Source organism: Penaeus vannamei, chromosome 10 (assembly GCF_042767895.1).
Source record: "Penaeus vannamei isolate JL-2024 chromosome 10, ASM4276789v1, whole genome shotgun sequence".
NCBI classification, from domain to species: Eukaryota; Metazoa; Arthropoda; class Malacostraca; order Decapoda; family Penaeidae; genus Penaeus; species Penaeus vannamei.
In genome coordinates, this window is record NC_091558.1 from 20,708,815 (window position 1) to 20,723,814 (window position 15,000).

General features: G+C 39.4%; 2 protein-coding genes across 2 annotated transcripts; one reads left to right on the forward strand and one right to left on the reverse strand.

Annotated features, from left to right (window-relative positions):
- Positions 1-1,795: 1,795 nt before the first annotated feature.
- On the reverse strand, positions 1,796-3,645 carry LOC138862882 (uncharacterized). The gene is made up of 3 exons (XM_070126068.1): positions 3,470-3,645; positions 3,142-3,252; positions 1,796-2,939 (listed from the first exon to the last, which is right to left on the reverse strand). The coding sequence occupies exons 1-3, from the start codon at positions 3,643-3,645 to the stop codon at positions 1,796-1,798; spliced, it is 1,431 nt and encodes a 476-aa protein (XP_069982169.1).
- Positions 3,646-6,944: 3,299 nt separating this feature from the next.
- Positions 6,945-12,706, forward strand: LOC113803642 (facilitated trehalose transporter Tret1; the record flags this gene model as incomplete). The annotated part of the gene is given in 2 exon segments (XM_070125953.1): positions 6,945-7,318; positions 12,568-12,706. Coding segments are annotated over 2 exon segments (250 nt in total), but the record flags the coding sequence as incomplete, so codon positions are not given.
- Positions 12,707-15,000: the final 2,294 nt, after the last annotated feature.

The window sequence follows — 15,000 nt, forward strand, 5'->3', positions numbered from 1 at the left end:
TACTGTACTGTAAAATAATAATTTTAATCATCAATACGAACTGAATGCTTCATGGGTTTTAGAGAAAATTTGCAAACTTAAGTTTGGCAAGCTCTTTTACGTACATGTACATATTAAACCGTAACGTTATTGAGACACAAGGTAGAGAAGAAGCAGAGAGACTGTTTAGCCAATCAGAATGCAGAACACAATGCACAATGCAAATCCGTGAAGCAGCGAGAACGCGAAAGGTGAACCGCGTTATAGCGAGTGTTCACTGTATATATATATATATATATATATATATATATATATATATATATATATATATATATATATATATATATATATATGTGTGTGTGTGTGTGTGTGTGTGTGTGTGTGTGTGTATGTATGTGCATATAATATATATATATATATATATATATATATATATATATATATATATTGTTAAGGAGCTTAGGGTTTCCAGGTTTTGTTCTGGCAACCGGGATGATTAGAAATTTGTTTTTATTTGTTTTTATCTTCCAATCTTCAAACTTGTTTATGGCCGCTATGGCTCTGTCAGTGGCTAGTCTTATGAATTATTGACGTGGCGAAGGGTGAGAGATGATTTGTGTGATGTCATCTGCATACATTATGTAAGTGCTATTTGCTGTAGGGGGGGGGGGTGAAGTGTATACACTGAAAAGTGTGGGTGAAAGCACACTACCCTGTGGCACTCCACTTAGTAGTGGGAATTCGTGACCAACTAGATGGCCTACCCTTATTTTGGCTTTCCTGTGCTGCAGGAAGCTACAGAGTGTTTTTGTTAAGGGTCTGGGTAGGTTGAGGTGGAGGAGACGATGTTTTATGCCAGGTTGCTATACCTTATCGAAAGCTTTTGCAACATCACAGAGGATAACGTTGACCTTTATGTTGTTTGCTAGGGCTAGAGCGATCTCTGCATATGAGTAAGAGCCCAAATGTTGGGTCCTACAAGAGTTTGGTAGATGGCGAGCTTAAGGTTTAAGGTAGACAACCAAGATGTCTTGACTCCTTTACTGAATAAGGTGTTGGAGTGCGACAACTCCTCGGGGCGAGGTGTTGCTCCTCGGCTCCCCGCAGGGAGTCTGCCTGAACTCCTATACACTGGTTTAAAGATCGCACCGTCACGTTGTTAGCATGTGACGAACGGTGATGAACAAGGAAGCGTTACAACAATACATAGCTCTTGTGGAAGAGATAGACAACACAACATTCTATTGTCTGGTAAGGCAAGAAGAGAGGAATGAACAGAGGAAGCAATGGTTAGGCGTATATGCATATGTATATGTATGTGTGAAGATACGTATGTGACAAACATGTAAGATTATATATATGTATCTTATAGTAATTAGATATAGATATAGCTGGGTTACATATATGCAATAGCTTTTGCTGTGGATGTTCCCCTTGCTTGTCGGAATCCATATTGTCGGATGTTTAGCAGCTGATTGTCTTCAAGGTATGACCGAAGGCGGGTGTAAAGAATTCTTTCGAATATTTTCCCGGGCATTTCTAGCAGTGAGATAGGTCTAAAATTCTCTGATCTGTTGGGTGGCTTTCCTGCTTTTGGTATTAGTGTAAGTAGAGCAGTTTTAAATCTTTGGGGAAAGTATCCGAAAGCCATGGATGCATTGAAAATGCTTGTTAGGCAGTGCATCATTATAGGAGGTATGTTTGTGATTTCTGGTTTCCTGATCTGACTGATTCCAGGTGCTTTATTCTTTGTGTGTTTGACAGCCTTTGTGATTTCTTCTATGGTGATTGGTGCTATTAGTGTATTCTCTATTGTTCAGTTGTTTAGGTTGATGCATTGGTCTGGGATAAGCTGGTCAGCCTGGAGGGCTAGGTCCTCTGTAACCCTTTCTTCGGTTTCTTGATCAAACTGCAAGTTTTCTGTGTGGGAGATTTGGTATATATTTCTCCAATATGTTCGGTGGACAGCTTCTTTTTTTGTGCCTGAGTATAATTTCCTACCCTGATGATCGTATAGGTATGGGCTCGTTTTGATGTCGTTTCCCATTAGGATTCTTAGTTGTTGCCAAAAGTCCTTTGGGCCTCTTGATTTTGAGGCAAGATTGGTGGCGAGTTCTATCCATTTGTTACTGAAATGAGCTCTGCAGGTCTCTGTTAACTGTACCCTGACTTGTTTGAATTGTTTTCTGAGCTCCTGGCCCCAGCCTCTGGTGTTGACAAGGGTTTTTATCCCCTTGTACTGGGCCTGGAGTAACTGTAGTTCAGGGGAGCTTGTACGGTGTGGTGCAGTTCTGTAAGCTCTTTTTGGGATGGAGGTTTCTTTGGCTTCAAGGAGGTCATCATACCATCTTTCGGTTAGATCAATGTCTGAAATGGGTCTCCCATTTAGGTCATTGTCTGATTTGTCTTCCAGGAGTTCCTTGAATTTGTTCCAGTCAGCCTTCTTGTAGTCGGATTGAGGGATGGTTGGGATGAGGATGGGTTTTATTGATAACTCTACAATGATTGGGGGGTGATCACTGGTGGTGATATTGCCAGGAGTGATACGGGTATTGAAATATCTGTATCTGTTGTTGAGGACGATGTCTGGGCTTGTGGCTGACTTCTGTCTTATCAGTGTAAGGAAGTCTGGGCCCAAGTGATTCAGACGGCCATCTGCCATTAATCTCGCCAAGCTGTTTCCGACGTTGTTATTATCTCTCTGCCCGAGTATTCTATGTCTACCATTAAAATCTCCGATAATGTAGACAAGTTTTTGTTGTCTAAGGAGCTTAAGTAGATCGGGGGATGGTAGATAAGGGCGACGTGGAGGTAGGTATCCTGTGGCTACAATTATGGGTCCTCTGGCTGTATCCACCTCAATGGCCAAAAACTCTTGGTCAAAGTTATTAATAATTCGGTGTTGCAGACCTCGTCTTACTGCAATGGCCACCCCATCGGCTCTCTCCCTGGTTTTGTTTCTTTTGATAGGTTGTGAATAAGAAAATCTGTAGTGTCACTATCTTCGAGGCCATGGCTGTTTAGGAGGATAATGTCAGGACTTAGTGAATTATATGTGCTGCACAGTTCGTGTCGTCTTGTGTGCCAGTGGAGGATGTTATATTGTATTGTTTTAAGGTTCATTTTGCTGATTTAAGTTTGGGTTGGGTTGCTTCAGCATACTCATTTCTAATTCCTTTTAATTTGTGTCGTCCTATTAACATTCCTCCATGTACTTCAATAGATCCGGCTTCTAGATGTCCTTTGATCTTTTCTTCCCCATTGATAAATTTTCTGTTGGTGAATGCAAATTTTATGATGCCGGCCTTGATCTCTCTCTTTTAACGAGAGGTCTTTTGGGAGTGTCAGGACTTGTTTTGTAGTGTTAATCTCCTTAAGAGCTGCGTCTGCTGCTTTTTTGGCCACAGAGCTGTATGACAGGTTGATTTCTTTATGTTCTTTGTTTGATTTTTCATTTTAATTTTTTTGATTATTTCCTTTCTTGTCTTACATTTTCCGGAGTATTCTGTGATTCTCTCCACATTTAATGCATTTGGGATTTGATTTATTTGTGCATTCTCTGAAAATGTGTCCTTCTTGAGCACTCACTACAAATCTTCCTGTCCTTTGTTGGGCACGATTTTTTTGTGTGATCATATGAATAGCACACCATGCACTGGGGTACATTTGTGTACTTTTCGAATTCGATGTTTCTGGAGGGGATGGAAAACCAGAAGAGGCATAACCCAGTCTCTTTGATTTTGTTAGCCATGTCCATAGTTATGAAGCGGACCTTGATAAACTTGGGCTTTTCCATGGTGTAAATATCTTCTATTTGGGCGAATAGCTTGGTTCGATTCTCTTAGCACCTCCTGATGTATTCCCTTCAACACTAGGGTCATTTTCGCTCTTTTCTCAGGAGAGAGGACTGGGGTGAAGCCTGCTGTAGTAAGAGCGTTCCTTGTTGCGTTTTCAAACATTGTTGGTACATCGGTTTCTGTTATGGCTATGTGCCCATCATACTTGTCCAGAAGTTTTACAATCTTTATGTCCTGTTGGCAGAGTATCTTCAGCAATTCTTGTCATTGGAGGACGGTCCTCCTCCGGTTTTTATGCGAACCTTCGGCATGTTTACATTTTTCTTTTGGAGAATTAATACACAAAAATTACCTGCCTAGTCCTTGAAAGAATGCTATCGAATTACACCCCCCCCCCCCCGCCCTGCACTCCTATCCCTATCACTATCCTGGAGTGGCGGAGAGTGCATATGTTGCCCTAGTTCCTGAAGCTCCCCCCCTCGATGGATTAGTCGGTGGAGTTCTCCACCCAATGAGGGCTCGTAGGCTATCCTGTGTACAGTGGCCCCCCAACAAACACACTGTGCGGTTGGAAGCACCACTGCACCGCCCCCAGACGAATCACCTTCGGGAAGGTGAGGTCCAGGAACGAAGGTGGAATAGTGTGAAGAAAGAGGTGAGGGAGAAAAAGAGCACTGAAAAGGCAGCCAAAGAGTTTATTTGTTTATCCACAACACTCTTTGGAACAGTGCAGGTGTGTGTTATGGTGTATGTATGTTTTTGAGCCCCAACGGGGGCACGACCAGGTATAAAGGCCACTAGTCTGCACTAGCTGGCCTAAATACTAAGGTGACGTGGGCTGTGACCCAACCCACGCCAGAAAGGTGACAATGATGCCAAGGTGTGGCAGCAATATCACGCAGATCAGGTGACTATGATGGCAAAGCCACGCAAAGCAGGTGGCAATGTAGTCACCTGCTAAGTGGGTCGCTTCTATGCCGCAGTACAGGTGTGGGAGAGGTGTTGACTGCGACGGTCGAGAGCAGACTGTGTCCATTAGTCGCCGAAGAAAGCAGCATACATCTCAGCCACAAGAATATCATGCTGAACCAAGTGCAAGCAATGTACCCTCTGGGCAGGCACCATCCACCTCGTCAGGAAACTCTAGAACTAGAAGCCTTAGCCCAACGAAGTCTCCCAGCAACCCCAGAGGGACTCAAAGATATACTGCCGACAAGGCTCAACGCAAACGTGTGCGTCACTCTTCCTCAGGCAGCGAACACTCCGCTCTTGCTTCTACTTTAGATGGGGAAGAAATCATCATAGCAGATGATCCTGCAGACATCACCAATGTTCCTATTTATCGGATGAACCTTGCGATAATCCATATTTATTGCTCTCTCAGGTGAGCTTAGAGGAGTCACGTGATTGGTCGTCAGGTCACGTGATTTTCATCATTATGAACCAATGCGCGTGTTTTCCGTTGATGTCACATTGAAATTATTCATTACTATTGAAGTTGCATTGTGGGTAGCTGAGTTGCCTATTACCATAAACAGCGGATAATTCATCGCTTTAGAAAAATAATACCTTATTTGATGGTGTGTTGTGGAGTAAAGAAGTTAAATCCACATATAAAACGTGTTCGTTTCATTATTCGATGCACATCATCATTATTATTATTGGTGGTGGTGTTATTATTGTTGTTGTTGATGATGATATTATTGTCATTACTATTATTATTTTTATAATAATCTTTATTATTATTAGACAGAAGGTCAATAGATAATCGGTTATGATTATAAACTCCTTCTGTCCCTGTCTGGCTGCCTCTCTCACGCTCTCCCTTCCTCTCTCTCTCTCTCTCTCTTTTTTATAAATATAAATATATATATATATATATATATATATATATATATATATATATATATATATATATATATATATGTATATATATGTGTGTGTGTGTGTGTGTGTGTGTGTGTGTGTATATATATTTTCATATATATGTATATATATATATATATATATATATATATATATATATATATATATATATATATATATATATATATATATGGCTTTGCACATGTGTGTACATGTATATGGATATACATATACATATATAAATATATATATATATATATATATATATATATATATATATATATATAAAGATACATAAATATATATATATATATATACATTATATATATATATACATATATATAATATATATATACATATATATATAATATATATATACATATATATATATAATATATATATATATATATATATATATATATATATCCATGTATATAAATATGTATATATATATATATATATATATATATATATATATATATATATATATATATACACACGCAAATTTGTGTGTGCGTGTGTGTCACATAATTATAGCCTCGCTGACCTGTGTCAGTGTAAATACTGAACTATAACATGCTGGAAAAATGTGTTTCGTTATCCATTCCATCACGTGTGTTATTTCATGTGTGTTAGTTATATTCTTGAAGTAGAACGGCCGAAGAATAAACAGTAAGAAAGCATCATTTTGTGTGTGTGTGCGTTTATGTGTGTGTGTGTGTGTTGTTTCTGTGTATGTGTGTGTGTGTGTGTGTGTGTGTGTGTGTGTGTGTATGCATGTATGTTTGTGTGTATGTGTATGTGTGGGTCTGTGTGTCTGTGTGTGTGTGCATTACGTACCAAAACATCTTGCATGTTCAACATATATGTACGTTTATAGTATATTCAATCTACATGTGCAGAGCGTGTTCGCGCTTACGACATATATATAGATAGATAGATAGATAGGCAGATAGAGAGAGAGAGAGAGAGAGAGAGAGAGAGAGAGAGAGAGAGAGAGAGAGAGAGAGAGAGAGAGAGAGAGAGAGAGAGAGAGAGAGAGAGAGAGAGAGAATCAATCACGTGCCAAAACAACATGGCGTTCTCTCGACTCTACTAACCTAGTTCAGACGACAATATTCCTTCTTGTTTTTTTTTTTCTTTCTTTCTTTCTTTCTGTCTTTCTTTCTTTTACATTTACCGGTTTAAAGTGGACAGCGTGTTTTTGAAAGATTTTTTTTACTGATGAATTGATGTTTAGGATTGTTAAAAAATGCCAATGAAGTTGCCAAAGTCGTGCAGTGTGTATCGATGAGACTGTGGTCGTATTCTTATAAATAGCTAACCAGTATTTCGATAAAATCACCAAAAACGAACAGAATTTAAACTCAATGAAATGATCATCAAAACAACGCCACATCTAACAATGACGCAATACTTGGCAGCAAAATGTGAAGCGAAATAACGAGACAGACCACCAAAAAGAAAGGGAAAAAAAGTGTAAACATTGGCCCTGCGAACCCAAGCGGGAACAACAGCTCGTTCGGCAGTTGCAAGATTCGAGCCGGTGCAGTGTGGCGTGTGGGATGGCGGGGGAAAGCACTTCAGATGGAGAATTGCAAGAACCAAAGAGCGAGAAAGAAACAGAATGCGAAAGTCAGCAACCTAGTTCTGACGAACCAGCCATCTGGCCACAGGTAAGGTTTTAAAAACAGGAATGTGTATGGTCGTATTGTTTTTCTTTCTTTCTTTCTTTCTCTTTTTCTTGCTTTTTTATAGAAAACCCGTGGACATCATTTACTTTTTTTTATATTCCTATATATCATACAATTAATTAGATGATTTTCACAGGTTGATCATTAACGGCTTCAACCTGTCAAAGAGGTTTGAGTAATTATCACTACATGAATATATATATATATATATATATATATATATATATATATATATATATATATATATATATATATATATTATATATATATATATATTGTCACTATTAACGTTGTGTTAAAGGCACAATGAGAGTTGAACTATAAATATAAATGACAATTTACTTTATATTTTCTTCAGTTCCATCAAAATGTCCCATGTGATTATTAATTTTGAAAAACACAATCTTGTCACAACTATGATATCTACTTGGCTTAAACATAGCGAAGATAGTGACAATAGGCAGTATAATCTCATGTCAAAGTGAAAATGTGTGCTGATAAATTGATGTTCTCTGCAACATACCAAATGAGCTTGACCTTGAGCTTTACCTTACAAGCAGAAAGTATTTCGAAAGCTCTCCAACCTTGAGACTAAATTAAGAGGAGAGTGGTAACCTGTAATTTTTTCTTTTTCTTGCAGCTGCAAATGAATTACGCACTGTAAATTGCTGTAAATTGCAAAATTGTAAAATAAACTACAACTTGCATATAATCTGTGCAAGACCTAATTCGGGATTTATATAGACAATGTACTTGCTTTTCTCATCATTGGTTGAGTTTTAATAGCAACTGTTGGATTTCAGATAAAAAGGATAGATAGATCAGAAAGGATAAATAAACGTGTTTGATTTTATATACAATCAATATAAATATGATGAAAGTATTTTGGTGAAGTAGATGGCAGTAAAAAAAACAAAAAATATCCAGTTTGAATCTCAGGTAAATTTAGCTTCATTTTTTTTCTTCTTTAACAATTGTAGGTAATTGCAGTAAAAGGAAGATTAGGACGGTTAATTTTCAGCTCTGCTTCATGTTTTTTCCAGTTTACTACCTTCATTAATCCATTCTATGTGATCTAAAGTTTATATAATTAATATTATTAGAAGTGGTTTCCAGGAGAATAGATATCTGTATGTGTCAAACCAAGAGAACAGTCAACATATTTCGATAAATATATGTGTGTGTGTGTAAAAGGTACTAAACAAGCCCTTCTATGTAGTGTAGTTGAATTACAGGTGGCGGCTAATGATACACTTCAGTGGCTGTTCTCTTTATTTTTAAGAGTTACACGCACTAGTTTTAACGACACAAAAACAGAGTATCTGGCGGTGCTGTGTGGGACACTCCGGACTGGCCCGGAGAGGCAACGGCCGGGAGTGGTCAGCTCAGGTCAGGAGCGACCAGCCCGGTCAAGGGGCCGGCTCGTCAAGGTGTTAGTGTGAGAATGAGAACGAGGGTCAGCTTTGATGACCTTATATATCCCATGGCTGGCGGTGTGGCTTCTATTCTCAGAGAGCATGGCTTGGGGGTTAAGCGAGGGCAGACAGCGTGGGCATGCACGTGGTCTAGATATGGACACACGTGAGGACCGCATGGTACACTATGCAGTATGTTATATTGCACCCTATATTGCACGGCCACCACCGTACACCTCGTCCTCGTGGCGTCATCTGAATTCCTCAAGGGTGACCTATCCACTGGTCATCTCGTCACGTTCCTGTTTTCGGTCGTCCTTGTGCATCTCCTCATTGTCGGCCTCTTCATCTTGGTCCTTGGTGTATCCATCGGTCATCGACGTCCACACGTCCTCGAAGATTTCGCCTAGGTCCTCCTCAACTTCGTAGTCCTCATCCAGGTGGTACACGGCGGCATCGTCGTCCACACGTCCTCGCAGATTCGTCCAGGTCCTTCTCGGCTGCGGCTCGTACCGACGTCCTCGTAGCCTGCGTCTGGGTCTAAGGCGTCCTGGGCAGGGGCGTCCTTTCGACTGAGGGCGGCTTATTCCTGTGCTGGGAAGCTCCTGGAGTTTAACCAATCTATTTGCGTCCAGGCAGGCGGCTGTCCATAGCATCTTGGGGCCTGCTCTGACGAGTTCCTGGTTCTTTACTGGATCTACGGGAGTCCTGACAGGCGGTGCCCGTCCACTTGATCTGGGCGACTTAATGCCTGCAGTCGCGAGTCCTCGTCCTTTGTCCTGCGGCGATCTTCTGGCAATGTTCGTCTCACGGCATTGCAAGCCAATCGTGCTGCAGTTAGATCTCCTTTGATACCGTGTGGGATATCCACATCCATTATATATATATCATGAACCAGTTCATACACGTAAGGGCCAAGACAGTAAGAGAAAAAGAAAAAACAACAGAGAGGGAGGGATGTTAATCAAGTGCTGCTAGCCGATGTTCTTATGCTAATTTGCAGATTTTAATGTGGTTATTTCATTTATTTTCGTTTTTTTATCACTTCTGTATTTTTCAAGAAGAAAATAAATGAGTGAGAGGAGAGTAGCAGTTCTCAGATCTCAGATAGATATGAGAATAGATAAGGGAAATGACAATGGCATCCGCAAAGATAATTTGAACCGATTGTCATTTCATAAAGAAGAAAAAATATGTATTGTGCATCATTTCCACTAATCCCAATCAGCAACGCCACAAGGCGAAATAATTGCCTTAGACTACAACACAACAAATTCTATAGCTGCAGGTTTGATTTAACAGTGTCTGTTGAACTGCGTGGAAGAGTGTGTGAAATGATTGCGTGTATGTTTTAACTCATCATGGCAACATTGCGGGTAAAAGAGATAACCTGTAATCATGCACAACAAATCCTATAGTTGAAGATTTGATTTTACAGTGTCTGTTTACATGAATGAGTGAGTGTGTATGTAATTATGAGTGTGAATAGCGTGAAGAGAAAGCAAGCTCACACGAAGAAGGGAGCACAAACAAGAATTTAACATTCATTTTAGCAAATGTTATTATCATTACTATGTTAATACAACAATTATTCCAATTACCCCAAGAATTCAACATTAAATGAAATGCAACTTAACATACACAAATAAATGGGGACATGAAATTCCTTTTGCAAGCTTCCACAATGCAAGTATCCCAGTTCAGAAATGTTTTTTACGTTATCCCCTATTATTTAATCATAATTACAGATACACTACAAATTCTAATAAACTGACGTAATAATTTCTCGCTTATGTATGTTAGAGCTAGTTTTCTTCAACAATGGGTTCCCTTCTACCCAAATTATCTGAATGAAATGAAGCGACTATATGAGACTCGAATTTTATCGTCTTTTACTCTACAATTGTGAATGGCGCACACAGATATCAACTACGAATCACACAATTGTCAGAATTTTCCGGACATGCCAGTGGTAAAGAAAGGTGAGACGGTTGTGATTACTAAGCGAATTCATTCAAGCTTAAACCCTAGTCCTTTGCCTAATCAGACGTAATACAGGTTCACACTGACTCAATATGTCGATATTTCATTATACTTAGTCTCAAACATCGAGTGCAGCAATCTATTATTCATTACGAAACCCCATGCATTATTGCATGATGAAAGGGGAAGATTGTTACGCTTTATTCATTAAAATGAATTTACAAATATTTGCGATCAACCTATTATTCTTTGCGCCGAAAGAATTGTCACCGAATAGCATTGATGGCATCACTACAAGATCCCTCCCAGCCCGTGACCGTAAGTGAAAGTGAGGTCGAGGTGGGGGGGCCTGTTTACTACAGAGAAAATTAAATGTTGCCCGTGAGTGCGAATATCAAAATCAGTCAGAGAATAAAATTAACCAAAGAGTCCAACAATGAGTGACATTCAACAATCAATTAACGAAATCTGTACAAGAAGAGAAAGGAATACACAGAATTTGTAAGTGATCGCGAATTGAAAAAATAAAATTCTCAGCTTGAGAGAAACTCACGAACTTGAATTGAATTTTGTTACTGTTGAAACAATATGTATGAATATCTAAATGCGAGAAAATTAACTATTTAAAGAACAATATTCAATGTTTGTGACCAGACTTGACATTGTCACAGTTGTAGGCAAGCGGTCTTGTGTTTCTTTGGAGCTGCATTCGGTTTCAAGCCAAAAGGTTGAAACTACCACCCTGCCACCAGACTATAAAGGGTACTAAACAGGCCCTTCTACATAGTTTAGTTGAATTACAGGTGGTGGCTAATGATACACTTCAATGGCTGTTCTCTTTATTTTTAAGAGTTACACGCACTAGTTTTAACGACACAAAAACAGAGTATCTGGCGGTGCTGTGTGGGACACTCCGGACTGGCCCAGAGAGGCAACGGCCGGGAGTGGTCAGCTCAGGTCAGGAGCGACCAGCCCGGTCAAGGGGCCGGCTCGTCAAGGTGTTAGTGTGAGAATGAGAACGAGGGTCAGCTTTGATGACCTTATATATCCCATGGATGGCGGTGTGGCTTCTATTCTCAGAGAGCATGGCTTGGGGGTTAAGCGAGGGCAGACAGCGTGGGCACGCACGTGGTCTAGATATGGACACACGTGAGGACCGCATGGTACACTATGCAGTATGCTATATTGCACCCTATAGTGTGTGTGTGTGTATGTATATGCATGTATATATGTATATATATATATATATATGAATATATATATATATACATATGTATATATAAATATATATATATATATATATATGTATATATATATATATGTATATATATATAATATATATATATATATATATATATATATATATATTTATACATATGTATTTATATGTGTGCGTATGTATATATATGTATATATATATATATATATATATATATATATATATATATATATATATATATATATATATATATGTATATATATATATATATATATATATATATATATATATATATATATAAATATATATATATATAATTATATATATACATGTAAATACATACATATATATATATATATATATATATATATATATATATATATATATATATATATATATATATATATATATATATATATATATATATATATATATATATATAATGTGAGTGGATGGTTGGGTGGGTGTGTATGTGTGTTTGTGTGTATATATTTTTTCCTCCCCTTCTCTCTCTATCTCCTTCCCCTCCCCTCCCCCTCCTACCCTCCCCCTAAACCCTACAGAATAAGCACCCTGTAAAACGCGCAAAAATTAGTAGCAATCCCTCTCACCAGGTGGCAGGGACGGCGGCGGGGGCCCTCGCTCAGCTGGGAGTCGGGATCGCCAACGCCTTCTCCGGGGTGATGCTGCCGCAGCTGACCGGCGCCGGGGCACGGAGTCTTGTCCTGGACGAGCAGCAGGTGGCTCTTTTCAGTAAGTGTGTGAGGGGGGGGGTTGAGAGGGAGAAGAGTGAAGATAGAGGGGGAGGAAAAGAGAGGGAGAGAGGGGGGAGGAAAAGAGTGGGGAATATTGAGAGGGAGAAGAGGGAAGAGAGAGGGGCAAGAAAAGAGAGGGGGAGAAGAGGGAAGAAAATAGTGAAGAAGATTGAGAGGGAGAAGAGGGAAGAGAGACGGGCAGGAAAAGAGAGGGAGAAGAGAGAAGGAGAGAGAGGGAAAAGAGGAGGGGGAGAGAGGAAACGAGGGAGAGGGGAAAGAAAGGAGGGAGATTAAGAGGAAGAGAAGAGGGAAGAGAGGGAGAGGAAGAAGAAGGAAGAGAGAGGGGGTGAGGAAGGAGATTGAGAGGGAGACGGAGAAAAGAGGAATGGGGAGGAGGAAAGAGAGAAAGAGGGAGAGGAATAGGAAGAGGGAAGAGAAAAGCGAGTGAATGAGAGATATAGAAATATAGAATGGAAAAGAGAAGGATTTGGTTTGAAACATTTTTTTTTATAACCAGTGGACTACTGACTACAAAAAGTGTATAATTGTGTCTTGCAAGGTACGTTGTGGACTATGCTCACACGCACACACACACACACTGTAACCCAGCTATATCTATATGTAATTAATATATGGTACATATATATATATAATCTTACATGTTTGTCATATATGTATTTTCACACATACATACATATGCATAAACGCCTGACCATTGCTTCCCCTGTTTATTCCTCTCTTCTTGCCACACCAGACATTCCAATGTTGTGTTGTCTATCTCTTCCACAAGAGCTATGTATTGTTGTAACCCTTCCTTGTTCATCACCGTTCGTCACATGCTACCCACGTGACTTGGTGCGATCTTTAAACCAGTGTATAGGAGATCAGGCAGACTTCCTGCGAGGAGCCGAGGAGCAACACCTCGCTCCGAGGAGCAGCCGCACTCCAACATTCTATTCAATAAATGGAGGTAAGACACTTTGGTTATCTCTCTTAAACCCCTTGCTCGCCATCTACCAACTCTTGTAGGACCCAACATTAGGGCTCTTACATATACATACACACACACATGCACACACACATACATATACATACACACAAACACACATACTCACACATACACACACACACACACACACACACACATACATACACACACACACACACATACATACACACACACACACACACACACATACACACACGCGCGCGCATACACACACACACACTTACACATACACGCAAATAAAATAATTAAAGATAAAGATTAAGAAAGAATTATAATAATGAATAAATAAATAAATAATGAATAAGTAAATAAATAAACAGATAAAAATAAATAGATAGGTCAACAAATAAATACGAATAAATAAACATAGCTAATATCCATCAAATTGCAGTTGACTCACAAGAATATCGTCTAAATTATCGTCTAGTCATTACTTACAGCCATAAGTTAGACCCCATCCCTCGGTTAGCAAGACCTCAACAGGAGACTCAAGATCGCACAATATACAAAGTGAACGATGACAAGTGACTCAAGCATTTTCTCTGCTTGATACCCCTGTATTTTCATAGTGTTAGGAACCCTTTTATCACGTTTAACATTTCTACTTTGTATTGGAAGTTGGGGGCCAGATGTAGGGGTAAGATTGGGAGGGAGGGAGGGAGGGAGAGAGAGAGAGAAACAGACAGACAGAGGAGAGAGAGAGAGAAAGGAAGAAAGAGAGAGAGGGGGTGGGGAGAGCGAGAGACAGAGAGAGAGAGAGGGAAATAAAGAGAGAGGAGGCATACATCTGCTATAGGGGTATCAGAGGCAAGTCTGGGAGCTGGAAAAGGAGATGGGAAGAGAGAGCGAGAGAGGGAGGGAGGAAAGAAAGGAGGTAGGGAGAGAGGAAGGAAGGGAGGGAGGAAAGGAAGAAAGAAGGGAAAGAGGGAGGAAAGAAGGGAGGAGACAGACATAAATGGGAATGGAATGTCATATCTCACATTCATGCGATTCGTTACATCGTCATGAAATAGCGACAATAGATTTGCTTAATATTGATTGATTGTTCGATTTTTACATTGCAACATTTGCATTGCACAGTACGTCTATTATGTTGATCAGAGAATATTTCCAAATTATACGCTGATATGAGATAATTATGATAATGGCAACGATAATGGCCAAAAAAGGACCTTGATAATGAAGCCCATATTGATAATAAGGATAACTGTAATGATAATCTAAATGATAATTTTGATAGTAACATAATTGATGATAAGGATAAGAATTGCTGATAAAAATGA

What these genes read in the sequence shown, in the direction of transcription:
- LOC138862882 (XM_070126068.1), bottom strand. Translation starts at nt 3,645, where the DNA reads ATGTACCCCAGTGCATGGTGTGCTATTCATATGATCACACAAAAAAAT. An exon ending in CACAGAATACTCCGGAAAAT is followed by an intron (nt 3,253 to 3,469) that starts GTAAGACAAGAA and finishes ATTCACCAACAG; the next exon opens with AAAATTTATCAATGGGGAAG. An exon ending in TTAAAAGGAATTAGAAATGA is followed by an intron (nt 2,940 to 3,141) that starts GTATGCTGAAGC and finishes ACCTATCAAAAG; the next exon opens with AAACAAAACCAGGGAGAGAG.